Source organism: Trachurus japonicus, chromosome 9 (genome assembly GCF_045865225.1).
Source record: "Trachurus japonicus isolate A0001 chromosome 9, Traja_1.0".
NCBI classification, from domain to species: domain Eukaryota; kingdom Metazoa; phylum Chordata; class Actinopteri; order Carangiformes; family Carangidae; genus Trachurus; species Trachurus japonicus.
Genome location: NC_140915.1, coordinates 12,126,750 through 12,153,723, shown reverse-complemented (window position 1 = coordinate 12,153,723; position 26,974 = coordinate 12,126,750). Strand labels below are relative to the sequence as shown.

General features: G+C 40.1%; 1 protein-coding gene across 3 annotated transcripts in view; it reads right to left on the bottom strand.

Annotated features, from left to right (window-relative positions):
• Positions 1–26,974, bottom strand: part of LOC146981013 (protein unc-13 homolog B-like) — a 188,879-nt gene that overhangs the window by 4,478 nt on the left and 157,427 nt on the right. The window contains exons 19-31 of one of the 3 annotated variants that reach the window (XM_085785930.1): positions 24,250–24,327; positions 23,835–23,912; positions 22,050–22,070; positions 21,743–21,781; positions 20,707–20,739; positions 20,573–20,587; positions 20,409–20,438; positions 7,784–7,872; positions 7,550–7,687; positions 5,822–5,945; positions 1,259–1,303; positions 866–937; positions 162–309 (exon numbers count right to left, since the gene is read on the bottom strand). In XM_085785930.1, coding sequence (XP_085642056.1) covers positions 162–309; positions 866–937; positions 1,259–1,303; positions 5,822–5,945; positions 7,550–7,687; positions 7,784–7,872; positions 20,409–20,438; positions 20,573–20,587; positions 20,707–20,739; positions 21,743–21,781; positions 22,050–22,070; positions 23,835–23,912; positions 24,250–24,327 — 910 coding nt within the window. Of the gene's footprint in view, positions 1–161; positions 310–865; positions 938–1,258; positions 1,304–5,821; positions 5,946–7,549; positions 7,688–7,783; positions 7,873–12,198; positions 12,226–15,175; positions 15,197–15,445; positions 15,473–20,408; positions 20,439–20,572; positions 20,588–20,706; positions 20,740–21,742; positions 21,782–22,049; positions 22,071–23,834; positions 23,913–24,249; positions 24,328–26,974 lie in introns of all 3 variants that reach the window. The other 2 variants (XM_085785931.1, XM_085785933.1) reach the window with 2 other exon arrangements.

Sequence of the window (26,974 nt, the reverse complement as noted above, 5' to 3'; positions counted from 1 at the left end):
TCCACCGTTCTAAAAATAGCTTGCATCGACAATTAAAGGTAATGAACCTACTGCTGTGACTATAGGGATTATGGTAACGGGCCAATTTACCAAAATGTTGAATTATCCCTTTAAGGCCTTTATATTGTGCATGCAGTGTGTGTGTGTGTGTGTGTGGTCACCCTGGGAGTGCTGTGTGGTGACGAAGGTCTTGATGAGGGCGTCGGTGCTCTGGGAGTACAGAGACAGAGCGTAACGCAGCGACGCCAGCTCAGGACTTTTCTCCACAAACGCCTTCTTCAGCCCGTTTCCTCCAGCGTGGAAATATTGCTGAAGGGAACGAGAGCGCCACAAACAAGGAGAGAAAAATATATTATAGATTAAATATATCAAAATAACAGTAATAAGGTCAGATAATAATTGTAGAGCAGATTAATGCAACTGTTCTGTAACTTGTTTTGTATTTAAATGACATAAGTATTTCATATCTGAATATTGTAACAAAATAAAACATTACATATAAAATATATTGAAAATGTGAAAAAAAAACCTTTAGGAGAGCTAAATTAAAGACAATAATTACTTCCCTATTCATATATTATTTACTCTAATAAGTAACATCCTAAATGTGCCCAAAACTCATATCTAAATTTACATATTCAATTTTTCGATCACATATTACATTCAAATTTGCTTATTATGTGTAAGTAAGTATATATCCTCTTCCTGTTCTCTATTCTTGTAACACAGTTTTCCCTCTAGCGATCAATTCAGTATCTGACTCTGGTTCTGATACCTAATCATTTTATGATTATTATATTTTTCTTTAATGCCTAAGAATCAAATCAATGAGATACATTTAGATGATATTTTTTCATCCAATCACCTTGATCGTCTCCAGCCCTGCGTCGATGATCACACACTGTTTGGGCGTCAGGGTTTTGGCTTCACCTCCTCCCTGCAACGACCAGAGTTCACACATTCACATGAGACAAGAGTTTCCTCACAGCAGCAGAAACAGCAGCGACGCTCAAAATATATAAAGACCGAAGCAGGAAACTGACTTTCTGCAGCAGCTGACTGAGTCTAATGAGACGTCACCATGATACAACGACTTCTACACTCAGGGTCTCTGCAGCTGAAGTTGTTTCTGCTCAAGCAGTTTTTGAAACAATTTGAAAAAAAAATGTCTTAAAGCTAAAATAGAGATACTGGATGACGATAAACACGTAGCGTCTCAGCCATAAACAGGTGATGCTTCTTTATATGTGAGTCTCACCTTGAGATTTGAGAGTCCTTTAGCTGCTGTGAGGAGTTGGGCTCCCTGCAGAGAGAGAGGGAGAGAGAGAGAAAAAAAGAAAGAAAGAAAGGTCATGAGTGATTTTCAATTTTATTATAAACCACGATTTTTCACAATTTGTGAAGAGGAAAAAAGCTGTTTGCAGGTTTAACACACCTACTGACGCCCACCACTAGATGGCGGCAGAGCGCTGACTTTGGTCTCAATGGGGCTTTATCATCTTTTATATACAGTCTATAGCATTATCATAATCCAACACCACACAACACAGACACACACATACACATACACACACTGTATGTGTTCTGAAAATGACACCACAAATGCCCTTCTGTTGTTATAATCATCATGGATACTGTCATCATCATCTGTGCCCATGTTATATTCACTTGGATTATTTTAGTCAAAGTTAAAGTGCATTTACGACTAAATGAACATTGTGACACACACAGACAGTAGGTGTACATACTAAAGGAATAGTTCACCAAAAAATGAAATTCATTCCGCTGCAATCCAAGTGTCCTGAAGGGATATAGTCCAGGGTTTACTCGAAGCAACGTCATTTAGGACATTTTTACAGCCTAAACCATCCTGTATTGAATTTGCCTGGAGCGATACAGGACTGTTTAGGCTGTAAAAATGTCCTAAATGACGTTGTTTCCAGTGAAACTATGGACTATATCCCTTCAGGACACTTGGACTGCAGTGGACGAGCAGTGTGGAGGAACATTAAATGGTTTTTGTGTAGTTTTATGGACCTTTTTGTGTCAGGCCCTATTACTCTCATATTTGGATTTCGTTGGACTAGGAACCGGCCTCCCGGGTCTCCAGATGCACTTTGAGGAATAAAAAACTACTCCGGAGTATTCATCAGCATCAGTATTCACTAGGTGAACTATTCCTTTAATGTGTGTGATAGGGATGCAAACAATTAATCGACTATCGATTAATTGTCGATAAGAATTTAATCGATTAAATTAAATTACTTGCAATTAATCGTTCCTTTTCAATGGGAGTTTTACTGTGAAATGTAAACAAGCAAAGCCGACATAATGTAGCAGATCTCTGTGTAAACGTGTGCAGCGCTGCGCACTGCAGCACACAAGGGAGAGAGGGAGAGGAGGTGAAAAGAGACAACACTGTTACCTGTTGTAGCTATACGGGACTCAGGCTGTACCATCGCTAACACACAGACGACCGGTGAGTAACGAGTCAAAAAGCCGCCGACACGGAGCTGCCTGAGGAGTTGTAATGCAGCCTGAACGCAGCTCAAACCGACCCGGTGCCTCAGCACGGCGGACAAGCTTTGATAAACACACCGGATCCGCGCTGGTTTACAGTATCCTACCGTAGTTTAGCCGGTCGCTACCGGAGCTTAATTTAAAAAAAAAAAAAGAAAAGAAAAAAAAAGCGCTCGTTGCGGTGCCGCGGAGAACAGCGCGTGTGTCCAGGCTGTGTTGGTTTATGTAACTTGAGGGGACAAATGAACCACATGTTTATTGTCATGCATTGCTGACCTGGGCATTGTTTCTCAATAAATTAGAAAACCCTTTCCTATCATTCCCCTTTTCCCTGCATGGTTGAAGGAGACTGGCTCGCATCCACGCTCCCACTCCCTCCTGCGCCGAAATGTCACCTTAAGTCACATAAACCAGTACGGGTGTGTGGACACAACCACCTTGATGTCAGCGCCTCATCACCGCTGGTGTTAAAAGGCTCCGTTCTTTCTGCAGTCAGGTTAAAGCGCACATCCGCTGTGTTGGTAAACAAATAATCCCTCTGTATCAACGGAGGAAACCGTGCTTGATCAGCTTGGGTTGGAGGTGGTGTGAGTGCGGGCCAGCGGGGGACGGGGGGGGGGGGGGGGATTCGGGCTTCAGCACGGTGCGGAATAACTGTCCCGTGTGAGTGCGTCCTTATTTGTGGCCGCTGCAGCGCCACACGGGCTTTGCCTTTCAGCAATCAAGCGCTGTTTTCGTCTTTGTTAATAACAATAACAGCAACAGCTGTCGGCAGCTGAGATTGCTGTGCCGTCACCATAGAAACGCAAGACGCATTACGGCTCATTCGCAAAATACCTTTCAATGGAAACACCCGCAAATGGCAATTGCACTTTTTCGAAGTTTCAGAAATATCGCTTTTATTTTGCGAAAATCTGTAATGGAAACGCAGTTCTCTCACCTCATCTCATCTCATTATGATAGGACTTCAACCTCAGAGCTCTCTGTCCCAAATAACGTGCTACTTAAACATTTTCATTGTGCTGTGCTCTTAAAATAAATTAACAAATACTAGTGTAAAGTCCATAAGGAATTTTCCCCTTAAATTTAGGTTCTCAGGAAAATCGCCGCTTATCAATTAATCGATCATCGATCGATAAGGTCTATCAACTATCGATTAATGAATTACTCGATAATTTGCATCCCTAGTGTGTGACTTCTGTTGCTTGTTGAGTGAAAACTGTTGCTGCCGCTGTTTAAGCAGCTGATTTTCAGATGCTGGAGTGTCCTTGAATGCACTGTCCAGGAAAGGTTGTTTTTTTTTAATTTTTTTTTACACATTTTATCAAAGTGGACAGAAATAATAAGTAAAATAGGGATGTGACTCTTTGAGTGTCTGACAATTCAATCTGTAACAACGGGGTTGCTAAACAGAGGAGCTGTCAGAGTAGCTCTGCTGTTCCTCTCTCTTCAGCCTGCACTTTGTATAAAAAGGGTTCAACCATAGACTGTAAAAGGGTTCAACATGTGAAGATCTAACCTCCATCTGAGCGCCAATGCTGAACAGCGTGTGTGATTTATAAGGGTAAATCAATTGGGGATAGTTGTTTGTATGTTTATACTTGGTTGTAAATTTATGAATTTATTTATTTATGAAGCCGTTTAATTGGATAAGTAAGAAAGGGTTAAGGTCATATTTATAAGTTTTACTTCTACCAAACGTCTCTGCTTCTACCTGCTCCTTTTCGGACACTATTCTTTTTTTGTGTTCTGTTTTTTGTTTTTAAATTTTGTTTTATTTTTATGTTCGAAATAAAATAAATTCATTCATTCATTCAAAAAACAAAAACACAAAACACTGATGTCCTCTCAACGATAGAGGATCGGGTTGCTGCCTCTCACAGACATTCAATAGAACAATATAATCTTATCAGTTAACAGTGAGAGTTGTTTGCAGCAGCTGAACAACACGACGCTGCGTACGGAAGCCTGTGAGGGTGCACAGAGAGACGGAGGAAACCTTAACAAAAAATGTATTTTTGAAGTTCATGAATAGATTTTTCCCCCACCCCTAAAGTACTGTGGATGTTATTTGTCCTTAATGGATAAAACATGCACAAATATTCTCTTTGTGTTTGTGTTTGTCTGTGAGCTGTGGATGATCAGTCACAGCTGGACCAGAACCTGGAGCTCATCATCATCATCATCATCATCACACAGTCGTGCTTCGCTCTCAGGCCTCAGCGGTGACACTTCAGCAACAGGAGACACTTTGTCACATCTTCAAAGCAGCAGTGTGAAGATTAAGAATTAGCCTAACATTTTACACTTCAAAGTGTGTTTAGGTGTCCTGGGGAATAATACCACGCCCGACGGCTTCATGTATGAAGCTCAGGAGGGAAAAACCTGCATGAAACCCGATCAACGGCCTCCGGTAATGTCACTTCGGTCGGCATCGGCCTTGATCCGAAGACGATCAAGAGAGACCAAAACCTGATCTAACTAGTCTGACTCTGATCTGTTCTCAGCTCTGGGCTAAGAACAAATCTATAGAACGAATCGCCTTCTTGTTTGACTAGGCTACTTCCGGGTAGAAAACCACCAAACCAGCAGTTTAGTTATGTTTTTCACACCGTTTAGACAAATCTGAAATTAAGAAAGAAACACTATTTCTGTGTGCACGAGCAAAGCAGTTTTGTTTGTGGTATTTATTCAGTTTTGGGGGAATCACGGTGTCTAGAAAGCATCAGTGGCAGGCAGCTGACAGGGACAGAGCGGCGGTAGCTAAGCTAACGGCGGTAGCTAAGCTAACATCAGGACATCAACTAAAACCCTCCTGTTGTCGGACTCGGACATGACATGAAACTACTGCAGTTAGCTCAGTCATGTTGTAACTAAGATATCCGCTGCAAAAATATTTTTCATGGACCGTTTATTGAGTCACTGAGTTATTAAAGTTAAACATTAGCCCTGCCAATTTACGATAACACATAAATAGTAGGCTAATGTTTGTCCAATCATTGGTTTTATAGACTTTACAAACATCAGATTAGTCTAAACCTGAAAATGAGACATAGAGCCTAGCGAAACTCTTGTCCGTCACTATTGTTCTCATGCTGGTTTTCTACCCGGAAGTAGGCCTACATGTAAACAATAAGGCGACTGAGTTGCATTGTGGGAAATGAAGTCAGCATTAAAACCGTCCATCATGAGTCTGACTCTTCTCTCTGATTGTTCAGGACTGGGTTTATATCTCATGGGTTCATGGTTCTGGTTTTGGGTTGGGAGATGGGGAGAGAGAGGGGCTGGTTGTCATGGTTACCAGGCTGTCGTTGCTCTGAGGCAGGACGATGGTCTTCTCCAGGCTGCTCAGGACGATCTTCCACAGATCCTTCAGGATCCTCTTCAGCACCGTCTTCTCACAGATGTCGGCGAAGATGCTGAGACTGGATGAGACGACAAAGCAAGTTAACAGCAAGTTAAACATTCAGAGGACGTTGAAGGAAGACTTTTGTTATTGAAATTATTTTATTATTATTTGTGAGTCTGAATAATGTATTCAAGGGTTTCTGTACCTCCTCATTTTATTCTGAAAAGCTATTTGTAAGTCCATGCGGCTTCTGGTTTTGTTTGATCACGGCAGTAGTTTATATCCAGGTCTTAGACAGAAGCACACAGCCATTGGTAAGTAGCAGCAGCTAAGTGGAAAATAGCCTGCTAACGATATTTATCTTGTGTTGTGTTGATGTTTACCGCACTGTTAGGCAGTCATCCTCTAATAAGAGTGTTACTTAGCATTTGTGGTTAGTGCTTGGCTTTTTATTGAAAAATGAAAGTAGTAGTAGTTTAGAGGTTATAGGCTATAGTTTCATTGATATTATTATATGTGACCTTTTGTATTTGATTTGATTGTTTCAGGTTTATGACCTGTGGTCACCTGTGGTCATTTTGATATAAAAACATTTGTGTGCTTCCTGTCAAGCCTTTTCGTAAAACACATACTATAGATGTATTTATTTTCTTCAATGTGACGGCTTTAGCTTTATAAATCCTAAGGACTACTCTGCTGAGGAACAGACTGAACAATGAGTCCAAACCTCTCTGCTTTGGATTCAGATTTCTTGGAGGTTTTCTTGGAGATTCATCTTGATATTTAACATTTCACACTGAACGCAGAGAAAATAAGAGATAACACGGAGAGATAAATGAAGACGCCTCCAGCTGTTTACCAACGCTACGTGTGTGAAACCTTGAGACGGTTGTTCAGAGTGAAACAGATGAGATCAAGACGCAGAATGTGAAAAAAACCACCACATATAAAGAGAGAAGGTCACAGTAATCACTAAAGAGTGATAAATTCATGTATACGGGAGACTAAATGGAGCAATTTACTAAACATAATAAACACCACAAGTCTCAGAATTTAGTCTCTGGCATACGTCCTTCAATAAATTATTAGCTGTGTAAAGTAAAGTTACTTTGAAGTGTTGAAATACACTGTTTACGTTTGATTTTCTGTTTCTACCTGTTCATGTTCTGCACCTTTGCTGCAGGACAGGAGCTTTAAATGTCACGTAATGATACTGAATTCATGTTTTTTACTTTTTTTCTCTATCACAATTTAAACAGTCGGTGTTACCTTCACTTCCTCCTCTTATTCATCAAGAAAACTTTGGGTTTTCACACCTTTATAACTGCTCTACTTTCCATTTTGTTGACTCTCTGAGACTTTTTTAGGGGCCACACGACTACTCCTTAATGTTTCAACCGCGCTAATGAAAACAAAGACAGATTTTAGCTGTTGTGCATTAGCAGCGTCACCAAGTAAATACCCTAATATTGATCCTAAGTAAAGATAAAAGTAATCATTGATGGTTTGGTGCTTCATTGATGCAAATATTGACCCAGTTTCTTCTGTGTCTGGATTAAAAAAAAGGGACGGAGGCTTAAATCCTTCAGGAGCGGCTGATGCATCACAGTTTAGTTCGTTAATGCCATCAGTGGTGTCGTTAATGATGGAGCCTCTTTGTGTTGCAGCAGCTCGACTCACTTCCCATCCAGGAACTCCATGAGCGGCCTCAGCATGTTGTCAGCGTCTGCCTCCGCTGTGTTGTGGTTGGGGGGCCCTTTGATCTGGTAGAGGATCTCAGCCATCTGACGCATGCAGCCGTTGATACGAGACTGGAAGCTGCAGGGAGAGAAGGAGGAGGCTGATGTAAACCTCTGTCTGTGTGTGTGTGTGTGTGTGTGTGTGTGTGTGTCTCTGTGCATGTGTGTGTGTTACCTCCTGGCGAACACGGTGCTGAAGTTGTCCAGGACGGTGCTGAGCTTCACCTGCAGCTCGTTGAGGATGTTCGCTGCCTCTGTATCCAGCTACGACACACACAGACACACACACACACACACACACAAAGAAGAAGGAGGAAGAAGGAGATAAGAGGTTATTTTTACTCGGCTGCTCGGAGCTGAAGTGTTCAGTGACTCCTGTTTTTCTCTGAACTAGATTCACTTCCAACAGTGTTTTCCAATCTGAACCTCTCTCACACTGCACACTATCACAAATACATGTAAAATGTTCTTCAGTATTAGTGTGAGTGAATCCGTCAGACATTTACACACATTCAGGGACGTGGAGCTTCATTTCTCGACTGTAATCAAACATAAAACTGGTTTGTCAAGAAGATGCACAGAGGATCGAGTGAGAAAATGTGACTGTTACATGTTGGTACAGGCGTTTTTTCATTAAAATCACTGTCACTGTGACAATGAATCTGCACAAATTAGAAAAATTCAACATCTTTCAGACAAAACATATTGTTTTTTAACTCAGGGCTGACAATCAATTATAATATTTCATCACAAAGTGTACGAATGTCCATAATTAATCCCATATCTATCACATCTTATGTGTTCCATTTTTAAGTTTTAAGTGTTAAATAAAGGACAAACATGCTGCTGTATTCAAACATGAACCAACAACTATGAAATATATATTGTCCAGAAACCCGCAAAGGCTTCACTGCAAATAAATGTAATAACACGTCGGCTTCGTCTGAGTAGTGACTGTTCACAGAGACGCTTCAACTGATTCATCTCCTCAAACTACGGGTCGGCTCAAAGGACAAAATAACTCAATATGTGTTAATTGCATGTCAAAAAAGAAATAACTGTGGCCATAAAATAAATCTGCATAAACACATTAAGTCACATTAACTTTTGACAGCAGCACTAGTATTGACTGAATCTGATCATGTGCTACTTTAACTTTAACCTGTGACTCAGACTGGATATAGTAACAGTATGAAGCTGCAGGTTTTTCCTGTTGAAACACTCGATGTAAAAGCTTTGATTTGCTCCGGCAGCAGAATCACAGCTGGAAATATGACACAGCTGCATCCACGGACATCAGGGACCAACCACACAGTCCAACTTCAACCCTTAAAACTAATGAGTTTCTCTCTGTTTATGGTCCTGGGTCTAGTGATGCAACCGCTGCACCTTTTGGAGAAACTTGCAGGGAGAATAAATAACTAAAACCAAAGGAAGCTGCTTCTTTTTCCTTGTGAGCTCTGGTTCTTTTCCTCCAGTCAACTCAAACTGAAGCGACACAGTCGACACCAGCGTCTCATCCTTTTGCATTTTCCTGATTCTAGAGCAGCAAAATAAACATGCATGAACCAGATGTTGCTGATCATTGAAAGAGTAAACACTCAGGGCTGCACACAGTTACAGTACGAGTGTGTATTAGCCTATGTGTGATGCAGATCAATAAACAGGAAAGAAACCGACTGAAACCCGGTGAATGGCTGCGACAGCGGCGGCGGTGACGACACATGAAGAGTTTGTAAGACATGAAGGGGGGGAAAAAAACACGAGGAGCTCATTCAGACGTCTTCAAACACATTCACCACCGGTGGTGCGTGGAAAAAAAGGAGCGTTTCAAGCTGTAAAGAGCGCGACATTTCCTGACCACCCCTCCTTCCCTCGAGCAGGTCCTCAAAAATACAACATGAGAGGCTGAAGGAGAGAGAGGGATGAAGGAGAGAAGTCTTTTTCTTGAAACTCTGGGAGCAGCAGGAGGCCTTCGCTCCTTCCTATGTCACTTCTCCTGAGTTAACTCCACTTGTGGAGAGTAGGAGGCTCAACTCCAAGTTATTTCTATAGAATAGAAACGTGGCGAGGAGGAGGAGGAAGATGGCGTGGAAGACGTGAGATAAAGCTCTGTGTCCCTTCAACACCTGGAAGGGTTTGAGGCTACGTTTACATGGAAATGATCTGAACAGAAAACGCAAAAGTGACATTAGTAGAACAATTTTAATTGAACTATTATTAGTTATTGAACTGACAGAGAGACATTTGGGATGAAAAAAAGAAAGATGTCACTGCAGCTGTGGTCTTCACTGGTCTTGATAAAAAAAAAAATCCAGAGTCCAGCTTGACCAAGACCTTAAAAAATGTGAGACCGGTCTTGAGTACCACAACACTATCTAACACTCAGAGCAGGTGAAAGCCTTTGCTCTGAACAGACTCAGACAAACACCGTCGCCTCAGGGATTTCATTTGAACGGCTGCATTGTGTTGTGAAACTCTGAAACTCTCTAAAATAGTCAAAACACCAAAGTTGTGCAGCAGTTTGACAGGTGAACACTCAACGCTGTGATCTCTGAGTCTTTTTATACTGTTCATCCTTGCTGCTGTTTTCATACTTCCTCTGTGATTAGCCGTCTCTGCTGGACTGTGTGGGCGTGCACAGACCGACACTCTCTCTTTTTTACTCAAACATTCATCCTTCTTATGGGACTGTGGGGATCTTATGTAATTAACCGACTGCGCTCCGAGGTCTAATCACTCAGAATAACTTGGATACACACGGCTTTTAATCCTCAAACATGTTGAATTGAATCCTTGGTGATCGGGAGGATTCAACATTTATCTTTTTCACTTTTTCATCTAAGAGTTACTGCAACAACAAAAAAAACTGGAGCTAAACAAAGTGCTGCCCCCTGCTGGTGTGGCAGCCTGTGAGATGAAATGAGCCGGTAAAGCAGCTCCTGAGGGCTGAAACTCATCAGTATGCTGGATGTGAAAGCGAGTGCCACATGTTGTAATAGCCAAATGGCTGCAGGATGAGACATCAGGAGGAGTCAGTGTGGAAAGTGTGCCATCGATAACTGTGGAACTGTGTTATTAGATGGAAGACGGTGGGCAGGCTGCCATTACACCTAATTGGACTAAAGGAGGGCTGTGACTTTCAAGTGACAGTGTTTTATACTGTCTTACATTTTAATTGAGAAAAGACCGTCCAACTCTGCCGCTTCAGAGCGAGCCAGTTCTTGGTCCAGATCCAAAAAGTGTCCCAGAGCCCGGCTGTGTTTTATATGAGCTGCTCGTGTCAAGTGTAGTCGGACATCTTTATGGATATCTGAAGGTGACCGTGTGTGCACGAGTGGGACGCGTCCTTGGAGGACGAAGACTGGCTGAAGACAGGTGGATGAATAATGATCACTGACGTATGCGTAGCGGGGGGGACAGGTCATCGAGTGGATGAGTTCGTGTCCCAGAAAATCTGGATCAGGAAGTTTCTAAAGGAATTGTTTTGAAGCTCAGAGTGAGCTGCTTCGCTGTCGCCGTCTTGGCAGATCCTGACTCCGCCCCCGTAAAGTCCCGGCTAATCCAAAAATAGGCAAAAAGGCGGAGCATGTGTGGAGCCAATACTTTGGTGTGCTCATACACCTGTCACTCAAAGTGGCCACGCCCTCAATTATGCAGAAATTTTAGCTTTAATTAAATCCAAACAGTTATTCAAAGAGGAAATTGGCTCAAAACTGTTTTTTGTATCAAGTCTGTATGTGTTTGTTTCTGCTGTAAAGTTGGATGTTTTTACATTTGAGCCTATGGAGACAAACTCTAGTGGTCACTAGATGAACTGTAGCTTTAGTTAAAACTGTAATAACTATTTTATTAAACATAAATTAAGCATTATTAAATCCTCAATTCATCATTTATAAAGCATTCTTCCAACACTGATTCTAATTAGTGTGTGGTTTTTCTTAAATGTGCAGCCAAAGAGTTTGTTAATCATTTAGTGACACTTTATAAATGATCTTATGAACCACTGACTTGAAATAGCTGGGGTGTAATTGATTTATAAATTCATATTCTCATCCATCATCAAGTGTGGAAATACAATAATTAAACACATTGTAGATGAGATGTAACTGTGTGCACATAGTATCACTGTCAAATGAATGCTTTATAGTATTAATAATGCTTTATAAATACTTATTGTGTGTACCTGTAGCTGTGCAGTATTAGCCAGTTTTGATACTTTAATGTATATATTACATATCATTAATAAAAAAACCCAATGAAACATTTTTTCAGGCTTGTGTTATTTTGGTTCCTATAGAAAAACAGCATTTGTTGGTTCATTATATGTTTGCATGTTAAACATCTCCCACATAAAACCAGGCAACGTTCACACCTCAGAGCTGCTTCACATCCTCCATTCATTCAGTTCTTCCTCAATACTCTGAGAGGAGGAAGGAAATGAATGAAGAAGAAAAGCATACACATGCACAAACACACAGAAACATGCATGTTAGCCTGACTAGAATCACAGCTTGAAATTAGCAGCGTCCTTTACAGGTGATAAGTGTCGGTGTGACTCTGTTATCTGTCTCAAACACACAACTGTACCTTCTTTGTTGCAGCTGTGGCTTCAGTCTTCACCGAAAACACACAGGAAGGAAAGAAAAAGAGAAAAGAAAAGAAAAGAAAAGTAAAACAAAGAAGACAAAGTCACACAAACACAAAAGAAACACAGGGTTTGCACAGAGGGTAAAACTCGTTGTTGCTATAGTTTGGGTGTGGCTGTGTGATTTAGTGTCTGGTGGGCTGCGTGATGGCGAGTGGGTGATTTTAATAAAAGCTTTTTGTTTATTGCCTTCAGTTTATGAGGACGCTACAAGACAAAAGGGACGTCACCTGTACGAGTCCAGTGTTTCACTGCTGTCTGAACTCACTGACATGCATCTGCTCTGTCAAACTTAATAAATGACCAGATCTTATTTATTCAAATATGCACATCAAGTTTGTGATAAACAAGATTAATCACTGCAGCTGCAGTGATCAGGGTTCAGATATTTTGTTTTGTACTTTGTGTGTACGTCTTTTTCTTATCTTATGTTCTTCACTCACTGGATCTAAATCTCAATGACACTTCCTGGTGAAATAAAGGATATCTGTACTTAATATCATTTTTGCATCGTTTCCATGAGCAGAATAATGACTCACTGATAGTTAATGCAAATTAACATAAGTCACAATTGTAAAATGTATCTAAATCTTATTATGTTTCTTTTTGATAATATCAAATATATATAAAAAAACAAACATAAAACACAGCGGGGAAAATAAGTATTAAACACATCAACATTTTCCTCAGAAAACAGTATTTCTAATAATGCTGTAATGCATGAAATTTTCACCAAATGTCGGCAACAACCCAAGTGAGGCACACAAGAAGTCCAAACATTTATATCCATAAATTAAGTTACGTGTAATATAGTGAATGACACAGGGAATAAGTATTGAACACATGAGGAAAAAAAGGTGCAGGAAAGCCAAGAAAGCAGCTGCAGTCTGAAAGTCATCATGTCCCCTACATGTATCAGTGCAAAGTAATATCAGCTGCTTTAGCCCAAATTGACGCCTATAGAAAGGTTTCTCATCACCAAGGTGTCACACAAGAGGCGTCTCCAGACCTTCAGAAACTGATGTTGCAGAACAAACTGATGGCATCAGTTACAGACGTGTCTGAATGCACCGTTTTATCCGTTAGTGCCGTTATCCAGAACTGAAGAGAACATCATTTCACCATGAACTAGCCACAACCAGAACCAGGTGCTCGCAAGATTTCTGACAGAGTCAAAAGAGCTGTCCAAGAGCCGAGGATCACTGACAGAGAGCTTTAGACAGACCTGGAATTACCAGGTTCAGATTAATGCACTCAACGACCATGGCCTCTATGCATGCTCACTATGTAAGTCTATCGATAGCTCAATACTTATTTTTCCACGCTGTATATAGGCTATCTGAAGCTAAAGGAAAAAAAATTCCCCACAAATATTTCAAAATTTGACATAGAAATTCACCAAATTTGGAATAAGATCATCAAGATCATGAATTTGGTTGTTAATCATAGTCAAACTGAATAAATTATGAACAAAAACAAAATAAGATCAGTTAATTAACTGGTTGAAACTAATCCAAAGATATGTGTGTACAGTAAGGTTTATATGACTGAGACATCAGGGAAACTGGAACAACAGGGATGTTTACTGGGTCTATTGAACAGGTGGATCAGAGGGGAAAAAGCTCTACAGATGAAACAAACCTTGTTCACTTCCTCCTTTGACTGGGGAGCAAAACAAAACAAAACAGAATAAAAACCTGCGACACCTGTTTCCCTCCATAAAAACTAAATCATGACAGAGTTCAAATCAAACGTGACAAACACAGAAACAAAATGAAATCACTCAGATTGAATCAGACTCTGCTGCCTCTGGCAACAGCCGAGGGATTTCTTTTTGTTTTGTTGTTGGGGTTTTTTTTCCAAATGGGATTGATCGTTTGAAATGGATTCTGGGAAATGTCTGAGTCAGCTGCTGCGACGGAGGCAGCAGAAGACGAGAGGAGTAAGTGATACGGTGCATTCGTACAGGATCTGAAGCTATAAACCAACTGTGTATTAACAGTTTATTATAATATATAATACATTATACATAATATATAATATAATACTGTATGCCTTTGGACCTTGGTTCTGTTATATTTTATAACGTTTAGTCAGTGTTGCTGTTCAACTATCAATCTTTGTCTACTCAGATTTTGTAATGCTTTTATTTTGCTACTTATTTTTATTATTAATAATAATTTTCAGACTCTTTATATTATTTCAACTCTTCTTGTGTTTGTTATTGTAGTGCATCAGATTCTAAAGCTTTAGTCCATAGATAGATAGATAGATAGATAGATAGATAGATAGATAGATAGATAGATAGATAGATAGATAGATAGATAGATAGATAGATAGATAGATAGATAGATAGATAGATAGATAGATAGATAGATAGATAGATAGATGCAGCTGCATTGTGACTTGTATTAAAAGTGCTTTATAAATAACACTTGACTGTTGTATTGATTGATTGATTGATATTCTGGGCTGTTAGTCTTTGTTCTCCTCATGATGCTTCATTAAATGTATTTGCTGTCATTTGTTTGTTATCTGTTCTTGTGGAAGACAACTGTATTTCACATTTTCATTTTCATTTTCAGTCGTCATTCAATCATCAATACCAGGTCCAATAATTTGATCAATCAACGTCCAACATGTCAAAATAAGACAAGGTCAGATACCAAAGAAACTGTTGTTAAACATTTACTCTCTTTACACTGTTGTTGCTGCTGTTACAGCCGACACACATCTGGCCTCTTGTTTTGTATCTATTTTTGTGTCCAATAAAGATATTGATCATTTGAGTTTTCATGTGACCTTCGGCCAACATGAACACAACATCAAACATCCACATAAAAGGCAGAGATTTTTATTTATAAAAAAGTGCTCGTTCCAGGAGTTTTTCTCTCTGAAGTTGTTGTTTCACCCACTCACCTCTTTGCTCTTTGCTTCCTCCTTGAGGCAGAGACAAGAAAGGGAATGGTTGAAAAGAGGCCGACAACATTAATTTCTCTCTCTCTCTCTCTCTCTCTCTCTCTCTCTCTCTCTCTCTCTCACACACACACACACACACACACACACTCAAGTGGCTGTTTCAAGAGTGAACGTAAATAAACGAGTGCATGTGTTTTCATACAGTGAATATTGGAGGGAAATGAGAGTAAATCTGGAGGTGAAGGGCAGAAACACGACCAACAAACCAACCTGCTTCTCTTTGTCTTTCTTCTCAGCCTGCAAGGACACACACACACACACACATTTGTGAGTGAGCAATGCTTATAAGCCACATACACAGTTGATCACACACACACACACACACACACACACACACACACACACACACACACACACACACACACACACACACACACACACACAGAGTCAACATTCACACAGTTTATTAGGTTCTCCCTCCTCCGTCCGTTTGCCTCTGGCTGTTCAGCCTCTGACTCACATATTAATAAAGCTCATTGTTGTAGGTAAAAAACCTCATCGGTCCAGTTTTGCTGACTCTTGGGTTCATAACACTCTGAATACTATTCTATACTATTCTATACGAGGAACTTTATGGCTCAAAACTGGATTCTACGAGTCTACAAGTCAACTGAGAGCTGTGTTTTTACTATATGTACGATCATACAATGCTATGGTGTACTACACTATAATACACAACATAATAGTATACAATACGGCTCTATGCGATTCTATACTGTACTACACTACACTACACTACTGTATCCACCTTTTTCCGAACGTCAAGAACGTGAGCCGGTTTTGCCCTTCCGGTGGAATTTTTTTTCTGTAATCTGTATAACGCATGGATCATCACACCAGCTTTTAACAATGGATATTATCACACATATTGGCATCCGTGTTAAAAGCCAGCGTTAATAGATCCATGCGTTTACCGCAACTATGACAACGACTGAAAACCATGGAAACGTAAACGTACAATTGCACCGGAAATGCAAAACCAGCTTCCGGTTTTGACCATAGATGACGTTCGGAAACTTGTGGATACCACACTATAACATGCCATATGCTGTACTGTACTGTACTATACTATACTATACTATACGACACAACAGTAGCCTATATGATACAATACTATGCTATATTCTCCTATACTGCACTGTACCACACTATGCAACACTACACAACATTTTACTGTACTAAACAACACGATATGATGCTATGCTACTGTAAGCCATGTTATACTATACTCCTCTACACTTCTTTTCTTTACTGCACAGTGGCGGCCCTTTGCTGCATGTCATTCCCTCTCTCATGTCTCTCTACTACTACTACACTTTTCATTAAAGGCAAAAAGCCCCCAAAAATATACAAGGAATACACATGTACACACACACAGGCACACACACTCACCTTTTCCTTGCCAAGCTTTAAAAGACAAAAAGGAACAAAACACAGACACATTAAAAAAAAGTAAACAGACAGAAAACGACAAATGAAAGATGTAGTTAACTTAATTCCTCTTTATGATGATGATGATGGAGGAGGAGAAAATGGTGGAAAAATCAGCACATACACCAGTTGACACACACATACTGTAGTAGGCTACACACACACAATTACACACTGTTACAGCAAAGTGAATGGAGGCTTTAGTGGACGATGTGTCCCAGTCAGCAGGAGAGGACAGGAGGAGAGGTCAGTTATGGTTGAATGTTGGAGGGACCAACACTTTGTAGAGAAACCGAACCTTCTCCTGCTCCTCCTCCTCCTCCTCACTGTCGTCATACGCCGAGGAGTCGTCCTACAGGAGGACACGCAACACAACACAAACTAAACACGCCTGCTACAAACAAGAAATACCATAAACATCAAACTACAAACACCTTCACTGTACTATTTGTTTCTATGCGACACCTCCCTGAACTGAGGACATTCACTGCAGCTTCTGAGAAATGCCTGGTACTTTCTTCTTAGTGCCTAAAGTTAAAAATATCTCAAATTTTTTTCTTTTCTTTTTTTTTGCTCCTGCACTTCAACAAGATCTTGAATCGTCTCAGACTAATGTGACACTCAGCTCTTCCCTCCAGCATCTTCTCCCGCTGCTTTTATCTGAGGAGCAGATTTCTGCTTTGTCATCTCACGTCCTGATCCTGAACTTGTTCCTTTTTTCTTTTTTTCTTTTTTTTACAAAACCACTACAACAGTTATCAGGCATCTTCATTTTCCTGTAATAGTTTATGTAAAACACACAGAAGTCCTAACAGGTTGGCTGGTGGTGTAAAATGTGTTTTTTTTATTATTATTATTATTATTAATAATAATAATAATACCTGACGGCTCCTAAATTAAAAAGCCTCGGCTTCACCTTCTAACGGCAGATTAACTTCAGCTTTGCCTTCAAGAGAAACCTGTGATAATAACATCCTTTGGTTTCAGAAGCTGGTAAACACATTTCTTTTTTTACATTTTCCTTGGGCTGCTGCTTGTGGAGTTACATTAACATTTTCTAATGTGATTAAACTGAAAAATAGAGAATTTTTTTGTCTATTTAATAAATTCGATGCTACAAAAACACACAGCACAAGTTTAAACAGTCTGGACTAATTCACACACAAAAAACGAAAACACCACAAGACACAAAACACAGAGTTGTGGTAAAAAAAAAAAAAGGCCTGAACGACCGACCTTGCTCTCCTTCTCCTTGTTGTCAATCTGAGGATGGACGAGACGAGATAAGACGAGACAAGACAAGACAAGACAGGACAAGAGTCCAGGTTTTGTTCATTCAGTGCATTCACAAGAGCTCCTCACATCTCATTACATCCCTATCACTTCAACGGATTAATAGACAGAAATGGGCAGGAAGCTGTGACAACACGACGTGATTCTCCTCAGACCACTTTACTTTCTGTTCTTTGTTCAAAACACAAGTATTTTCCACAATAGCTCGGGTGAAAACCACAAATCAGATGCAACAAGAAAAGACAACGACAGCTGCAAAACTCCACAACACTGAACTTCTATAACGTTTTACACAATAGGACGACATCGGTTTGATTGAATACACAAGAAAGGTGTTTCATTCAAAGGGACCTGGTCTGAGTCATTAAAAAGTGACACTGTGAACAGGTTTTTGGTCTAACAACTTCATTAACACTAAACAAATCCAAACCCAACACATATTTGTTCTCCTGTGGTTCCTCATTGACCTACATTACACCCATTAGTCCACGTAAATACACATAAAACCAACATTTATCCACCAAACTGTAGCTTCACACCTACATCCAACCTTAGACTTTACTCTCAAGAGCTTGAACTCCTCATCAAGTTCCTCATGTGGATGAAAATACAAGAACACACAATGATAATAATAACGATAACTGCTTGTTGCTCACGGGCTCAGACAGCCTGAATCTGTCATTAATGATCTACAATAATTGCAGTACGACAGCACATTAAGGCCTTTATAGGTTAAAATAAAACAAGCCAGCGGAGAGAAGTAGGGATTTAAAACTCAGAAATTCTCTGACATTATAACATCGCAAATTTGCAAGAAAAAATTCAAACACATGTCTACCCTTTACAAGGTTTGAGGGGGAACTGGCAACATGACGATCCGGTGATTCTGGGCTAAAATAACAAACTTTTTCATCATTAAATCCAACTAAAATGAACAAGTTTGATATGATCTTCTACTGCAGACAACGAAAAATAAGCCACGTCTCACATTTTCAACTTTTTCTTCTCACACATCTTCAACTTTAAACTTGATAACAATGAGTTTTAACCTCTGAGATCTACCTCCACCCTCTTCAAGCGTGTTGAACCTGGCTCTACAGAGTGAACATAGATTTAAAAAACTCTCATTAAGAATCATGTGGATCCTCTTCATGAATAAAACCTCAGAATAAGAGCATTAGAATAACGATAAATACAATATATAAGGAGTACAGATCATATTAAATAAGTGGAGATGTCCAAACAGACGCAGCAGCCCTTTACAGACACGTCACTCTTTTTAAAATCATTTACTACAACAAAGGAGCAGCACATTCAGCTGCTTCTGCACCATAACGTCCCATAAAACATCTGTTAACATCACAGTAACTTTTACCCCCTCCTCCTCCAAACAAAGTCGAGTCAGCAAAGTCGTTTCGAGACGCCATGTAGCAGCAGCTTAACACAACATTTTAAAACACTATCAAGTTCAATTATCTGGTCTGGTCTATTAAACACAGATGGAGGTCGAGGTTGAATGCTATCAGAGCTCTGCTAACATGTGGCGCAAGAGGAGACACTAAACAGCAGATGTGTCACTTTTTAATAGATTAATTAAAACCATCTGATCATGAATATTAATTTATGATCAAATAAAATAAATAAAAAAACACACAATAAAACAAAGCTTTATATTATCAGCTTCCTTCATACAACATAGACGCTCTCAGGTCTGCAGCTGCTAATCCAAGTTCCCAGCTCCCGTCGTCACCATAATAACCAATTTAAAGGTCAAGTCTGGTTTCAGGTGGGTTTAAAATATCCTGGATTCCCACTAAAGTCAGAGTTTGTAGTACGTCCCTGCACCAGTCAGAGTTTAGCAACGTTTTGAATCAACCAATCAAACACCAAAACAGTGTCAATCAAACAGATTTTCAGCGTTATCTTTATCTTGAACCTTTTGGTGTTTGCTGATCCAGTCATGAAGACAAAAAGTAATATAAAAACAATCATATTTTCCTGGGTTTAATCTTGTAATAAAAGCTACGTGACCTCGAGCTGCATCGAGGTGACACATGAAATAACTCAGATTTAGGAGATTCAGTGATAAAATGTGTTATCTATAAAAAAAAACCCCATCTGGTCTGATCATCGTTGTTAGAGAACCAGCACTGGTCGTGTTCAGACTGTGCAACTGTCCAATCAGTATTCACTTCATCAGACACTAACGTATGATAATGAACCAAATTATTCAAATGATAAACACGAGGCTGCTGCAAATAGACCTGAGGGCCTGACACATGACCTCTGACCTCTGACCTCTGAGTGAGGTTCACAGGTCCAGTGATTACAGCTGGCAGCTCACAGGTAGAAATGAGCTTCTACTTTTTTACTCCACGTTTAAATGAGCACACTTTAAATTATGAATGAACATTTCTACTTTCTACTTTCTACTTGTTTTCTGTCTTACCTCAGATCCCTCTGAGTCTGAGCAGCCAGACTGGGGTGAGATGGACAAAACGACAAAGAGAAAATGTGAAATATAACAAAAAACAAAACAAAAAAAGCATAAAAACAAACAGCTTAAATGAGATTTAAGGAAATAATAAAGACTGAAAACTCTCCCTCTCTCACCTTGGATCCCACTGACTGGAGGCCACGAGGGTCACAAACAAAAGATAAGTTATTTAAAAACACAAAGAAAACATGACTTAGCAGAAAATAAAAGTGATTTTTGTTTTGTATTTGTTTTTTTTGTGCCCACCCACCATGTCATCCTGCCCCTCATGGTCAGACATGGCCTGTTGTTGGAGACGCACAGGAATAAAGTAGGCAGAGTAAATGTAGTTTTTATATTACAAACACACACAAACTTGCATAAGAGAGAATCGTATGAAGAATAAACCATGTTGTGTATGTTTGTGTCCAATGAAACGAGTCACTGTGACACAAACTCCAGTAAAATCTAAAACCATGAGACTGAAATCAGATCAGATCGTGACGCCACACTCTGGACGAGTTTAAAGTCTTAACCGAGCACAGACATGAGGACAGGTTCGACTGATTTTTAACATTATGACCCTCTGAACACACAGACTTACACACACACACACACACACACACACACACACTCTCATTGGCTGTAACAGGTATTTACAGGTATTTATTTTACAGGAAGCCTGAATGAAGCCAATGCAGCCATAATTCAAGGGGACGGGGCCTCTGTTGTTGTTTGGGCCCTTAGACTTTGATAACGATAACAATAATTTATTAATCCCCGGTGGGAAATTCAGGTGTTACAACAGTAGGCAGTAAAAGCAGATAATAAAAGCAAGAAAAGCATATAATCTAAAGGATAATTAAATAGTAGAATAAAAAGATAGTTGTATTACCACTATTAAAAACAGGTGGCGTACAGTACTGTAATTTATTGTCCTTCCTCCCTTCTCTTCTCGTCTTTTATACACCTACCTGCCCATGGGACAGATCAGACCTACAGTATAGAGTCAGTTCTCTGTTTGACACATTCTTAGAAAAAAACTCCCATTGTTTGACATCTTTTTAATTTCATCTGCATTGTGCATGTGATTTAATTGCACTTTGTTATTCCAATGTTTTGTTATTGTTATCATGATTGAAGTTATTGGTTCAAACCTGTGATACGTCAGCACTACAGTATATTGAAGTTCACTGTATGTTTTTAAGTTCAACGTCTAAGCTGAATATTCCTCATCTCCATCTGAGCGTGACGCTGAGGTTTGAGGTTCGAGGTTGTGACGGACAAAAAGAAAAGAGTTGACCCACCTCCTCGTCGCCCTCCTCAGGCTCCTCCTCCTCCTCCTCCTCCAGCTTTAGGAAAGAAGCAGCGTCATAAAAAATCACATCAGGCAAAAAAAGAAAAACTACAGTTCACGTCTGGGAGTCTGGGACAGAGGAGGAGGAGGAGGAAGAGGAGCAGGCGGAGGAAGAGGAAACTATCTGAGCTCTTACTTAAAACTAAAAATAGAAAAACTAACTAGGGGGTTCTGTGATGACGGGACAGTTTGTTTTGGATGTTTGAGGTCGAGGAGCAACAAGAGGGGAGGTAGGAAACAAAGAAACCTCGACATACCCTCTCCTCCTCAGCAGTTATCTGTAGAGAAAAACACACACACTCAATCTCACACCTGACTTAAAATAATCCAAAGTGTAAACACACACACACACACACACTGCAGAGGCGCCACCTTTTTTTTCTGAACACCTGCTGCACCTTCATCCAGTGAGAAGAACCTGATGTATTTTTAAAGTAGGTTTCAGCCATGTTGCTTTCATTCAGACGAGACCGACGAGTCAAGAATGACTCAGCAGAAACACAAGAGCGAAGAGCAGCTCACAAGGCCGTCACAGATGATGACACAGCACGGATCTGGACTTCTTCTAGGTTTCAGATTTTCAGACAGAGACCTTTGGACACGATGATGTCAGCACCGCGGTCACTTTCTTATCAAACCTTGACGACCGGTCTCACGGATAACGATTTAAAACTGAGCATGTTATCGTTGCTTTGAAACTTCTGTGTGCAGTTCTGTGGAAATTCTGCATTTTAAGGCTCTTTTGATCTTTTTCATGCAGTTTAGTGAATGGTGATGTGCTGTGTGAATGAGTTTTCAGGGTGATGATGATGTGAACGGAGATCGATTTTGAAGAAAAACATATTGGTGGAGACTCAGACTGGTTGTTATTTGTGGAGCTCTGTGTCTCCTCAAACTTTTACACACAACTGACAGAAAGAAAAAGAAATATTCCTGCATGAAATGAACTCTGCTGCTTCTCCTGGTAGCAGCCAGTAAACAAATACAGACTCATTGCTTTACAATAATTAGGTCACACCTGGAGGAGGGTGAGGTGACCCACATATGAGCTGGGATGTACCACTGTTTCCTGGTTCTCATTCAAAAAAACCTTTTGAATGAACGTCGGCAAACTAGAAACATCTGTAAAACCCGAGGCAGCTGTTGGAGGAGCTGGAACGTCTTGTTGTCAGAGTTTTCCAGCTCTTTCCAGCATTTTTCTCGTCACCAAACAACACACAACTTCAAACATCAACATCAAATTGTGTACAACTTTTTCTTTCACAACAACAAACTCTAAGATCAGTTTTTTCTCCTCTGGTTGACGTCTTGGGCTGAATAACAAAACACACTCAACACGCACTGACAAGAAGAAGAAAACAACACTTCAGCATCACAAGCACTCGTCCACCACAACTAGTGGGAACACTTACTAAGTAACTACCTATAACTCACTCGCTGGCATCGATTTTCTTGAATAATCTTGACTGAAAATCTCAACAACACATGTTGCCACTTTTTAAATCGACTAAACGTTGAAATATAACACGATAAATAAAGAACAAAACCAATATTTAAAAGAAACTGCAATAAAATAGAAAATAAACTGCAAGATCTTTTAAATAAATGCATAAAACCCATCGAAACCAGACAGTTTTTCAACTGCAGACCACCAGAAGTCACGAAGCCGTTGCTGAGTCAGACTGATCTATGATTATTGTTCTGTTTGATTAGATCTCCTGTTGCCAGCAGCTAAAGATATATTAATATATATATTAGATTACTGAAACAAACAACAGGATTTCAACACTTTATCATTAAAGAAATTCAAGTCTGCTAAATATAATGTTGTTTACTCTCAGTCTCTTTCAGCTGCTGTGTGTTTCAGATAAATGTGCATTAATGTCACATATTTCTGTCGCCACTGGATTTAAATGGAGCCTCAGTTCCTTTTTTTTTTTTTCATTGACCCAAAATAATAAAAAAAAGTTTTCTCCTCTGGCTCTCGGGTGATTAACGTCCTTGTGTTGCGTTTTGTGTTGTTTGTTGTGCGTTTCTCTCACCTGTTTTGCTCCCATGGATTCAAACATCTTCTCCAGGAGGACCCTCATCTGTTGGATGTTGTTCATCAGCACACAGGGCTGGAGGAAGAGGAAGAGGAGGAGGAGGAGGAGGAGGAAGATGTGAGACAACAGGTGCAGGTGGGCGAGAAAAAAAATACCCTAACAGCATGGTGAAGAAGGAAAAGTCAAGAGAGTCAAAGAGAGAAGAAATATAAAAGAGCAAATGGAGGGAAGCCGGCGAGAAACAGAGAAAAACAAAAAGTAAAAAGGAGGCGATGACGGGAAGATGAAAGAGGCAAACAGAGAAAATAACAGAGACAGAAGAGACAGAGAAGTGGGCAGCAGCAGTAACAGCAGCAACTGAAATATTCATCCACTGTGCAGCGAGTGCACGACAGATGATCAGAGTACTCACTATCTTCTCCTTCTCGCAGTAGGAGGGGAAGCTCTTGGACAGCAGGGCACAGTACTGCAGCAGCACTTTGGTGATCGTCTGTGGAAACAAGATAACAGACACGACGTAACAGGACGTGTTCGCACTGGGAAAACCTCTGGAGCCGAGGATCTGAACACTGGTAATTACTGCGTTTAGTCTGGTCCGGTCAACAGCAACCAGAGCTGTTTGAACTCAGGTGGCTTCGAGTTTTCACACCGTGGCCACTGAAAATGTGTCGTTTTCAGTCGCCAAGGACTTCAGGTTAAATCTAGTGTTTAGTCTGCAGGAGCAAATCTCAGCTCATCTTCATGAATGACCAACAAAATGATGACTTCATGATTAAAAAGTACAAACTGACGGCACATCAAAGTTGATCATGCTCCAGTTGTGTGTTGGTAACAAGGGAAAATAGCAGCCCTTTGTTAGCTATTATGCCAAAGTTTTGACGTTTTTGATAAAGAAGTCGACTGGGAATTCGGAAAATCCGACATCTGAGTTGTAATGGACCATGACTGCACCATTATTCCTGTTTTTAGTATTTTTAAATTGAGACTTAAATGTTTTTGGTTTACAGAAGGCAGCTTTTCCCTGGGTACCCATGACCCATACACAATGCAATATATGGACATTATATTGAATGTACATACAAGAATTATATCTGAAAATCTTTAAGAAATTGTGTCATTTGTTGACATACTACATGTCTACACTGTATAAATACACTTGTTTTTAAATATCAGTACACATCATATTGGAAAGAAAGTCTGAGACCGCTTTCCCAGAGGATAAATGAATAATAAAAACATATATACACAGATTTTTGTGTGTGAATTGTTTATTTGATCTAATTAACTGCATCCTGCATTTTAATTGAGTCCTCCTGGTCTCAATTTGTTGTTGGGTTCTTGTATTGCCCATGTTGCTGTATTGCTTGGATGGTCCATCTCTTATGCTATATAATTAAAGTTATTCTTATTATTTCATACATGTTATAATCGGGGGATGTATAAAATGTGATAATAATTCATCATCTACCTTTACAGGTAAAATATCTAGTGTGTACACAGGATAAAGACCCAGAGCATATCCGTCTTTCAAAATAAGAGCAGAAGAAGAAAACTTCCTTCACAACTACCAACAAAGTTTAGGATTTATGAGGCACTGGTGTCTGATGATGATTCCCCCGCTGCGAGAAAATTAGCAGAAAACTAATTAATCTTCTTAGTGAGCAGCCAAGTTTGAAGTATGTTCAGAGTCAGATGGGATTTGTTAGGAGTGGGAGGGACTGGTTGGTTGGTGCCTGTTTACCAAAACACCACCAGGCATCGTTTGGTCGGGCAACATGTCTTAGCTGCTGGTGCTAATGTCGTCACTACCCCCCACCTCCACCCCCACCTCCCTCTGCCCCTGTCAATCAAAGACTTTAGGCGGCACTCGAAGGACGTCTGGTGACAAACACTTTGTCTCAGCGTGCGCAGACGTGACGGCTGTTCGAGCTCGCGCAGAACCAGCCAATCTTTTCTGAACAAAGCGAAGCTCCTGTTGCCAGAAGAATCAAATTCAGGAGACTTTTCTTCACCGAAAAGAGACACAAAAAAAAAAAGTTTTGCAAACTCCTCCAATATTAATCAAATGAAAGAGACGGTGGCTGTGTGAAGTCCTTACAGGTCTACGCAGGGCAGCGTATTAACATCTGGCTGCTGCTGCCGCTTTCTAGACCCTCCAAGAAAAAAAAAAAAAAAGGATTTTGCAAATGTTTAATGAGGAAGGAAATACAACGCTCGGCCTGCAGGAAACCTCACTGAGGCCCTCGGTGACAAACGGCGAATGTCATCCTTGTTTACAATAAAAACTCCACAGGGTGCTTTAAATAAATCACAGAGTTAATTTAAGGTCCCTGAGACTCAGTTTAGCTCAAACCATGTGAGATATTTCTCTGCTTTCTGCTCAGTCAGCCACACGGACCTCTCACACTCATGCATTAAACATGTGGTTTGTTAGCTCACTGCTTTACTTCTCTCTTTGTTTCTTCTTCAACTGTAACTGTTGGTGCTGGGCGAAATGGATCTGAGGACAAAGACGAGACAGTGGAGGATCATAGAGGGACGAGATAGAAGATGGTGGAAGAGGAAAAACAAACTGTGGAGTGTAAAGAGTGAGGAGAGAGAGGAAGGGATGGAAAATGGAAAGCAATTCGGGATGGAGAGAGTCACTGAGAGTGATGGCTTATGTTAGCCATTCTTTATTTAATGAGGCTCATATCGATCGAGCCATCACACACACACAGAATTGTGCACGAGAGAAAGATTTGTTAGATTTAACGTCTAAGTCTTTTACGACTAAAAGCTGAAATCTGATATTCAAAGTCCAGCGACCACAAAAAGACGTCACTGTAGCCGAGTCTGTGCATTTTACATTTTGCAAATACCTGAAAGTCATGAGTCAGTGTCTCAGACTTATAAATGATTGAAATGATTGAAGAGCAACATGAGAAAAGCTTTCGAGATGAGTCATGATCTGAAGCTGAAAAGTAAAGTGGTGTAAAGGTAAAAAGAAACATTCATCCTTCCGTACTGACACTGAGAGGATGAAGACGGAGCTCAAACAATGGCTCAGCTATAATTTTTCATTTTTATCACTGCAGTAATAATCACATTTGCAACAGTTGTGTCTTTTCTATGGTGGCTCTGAAGGCTCAACACAC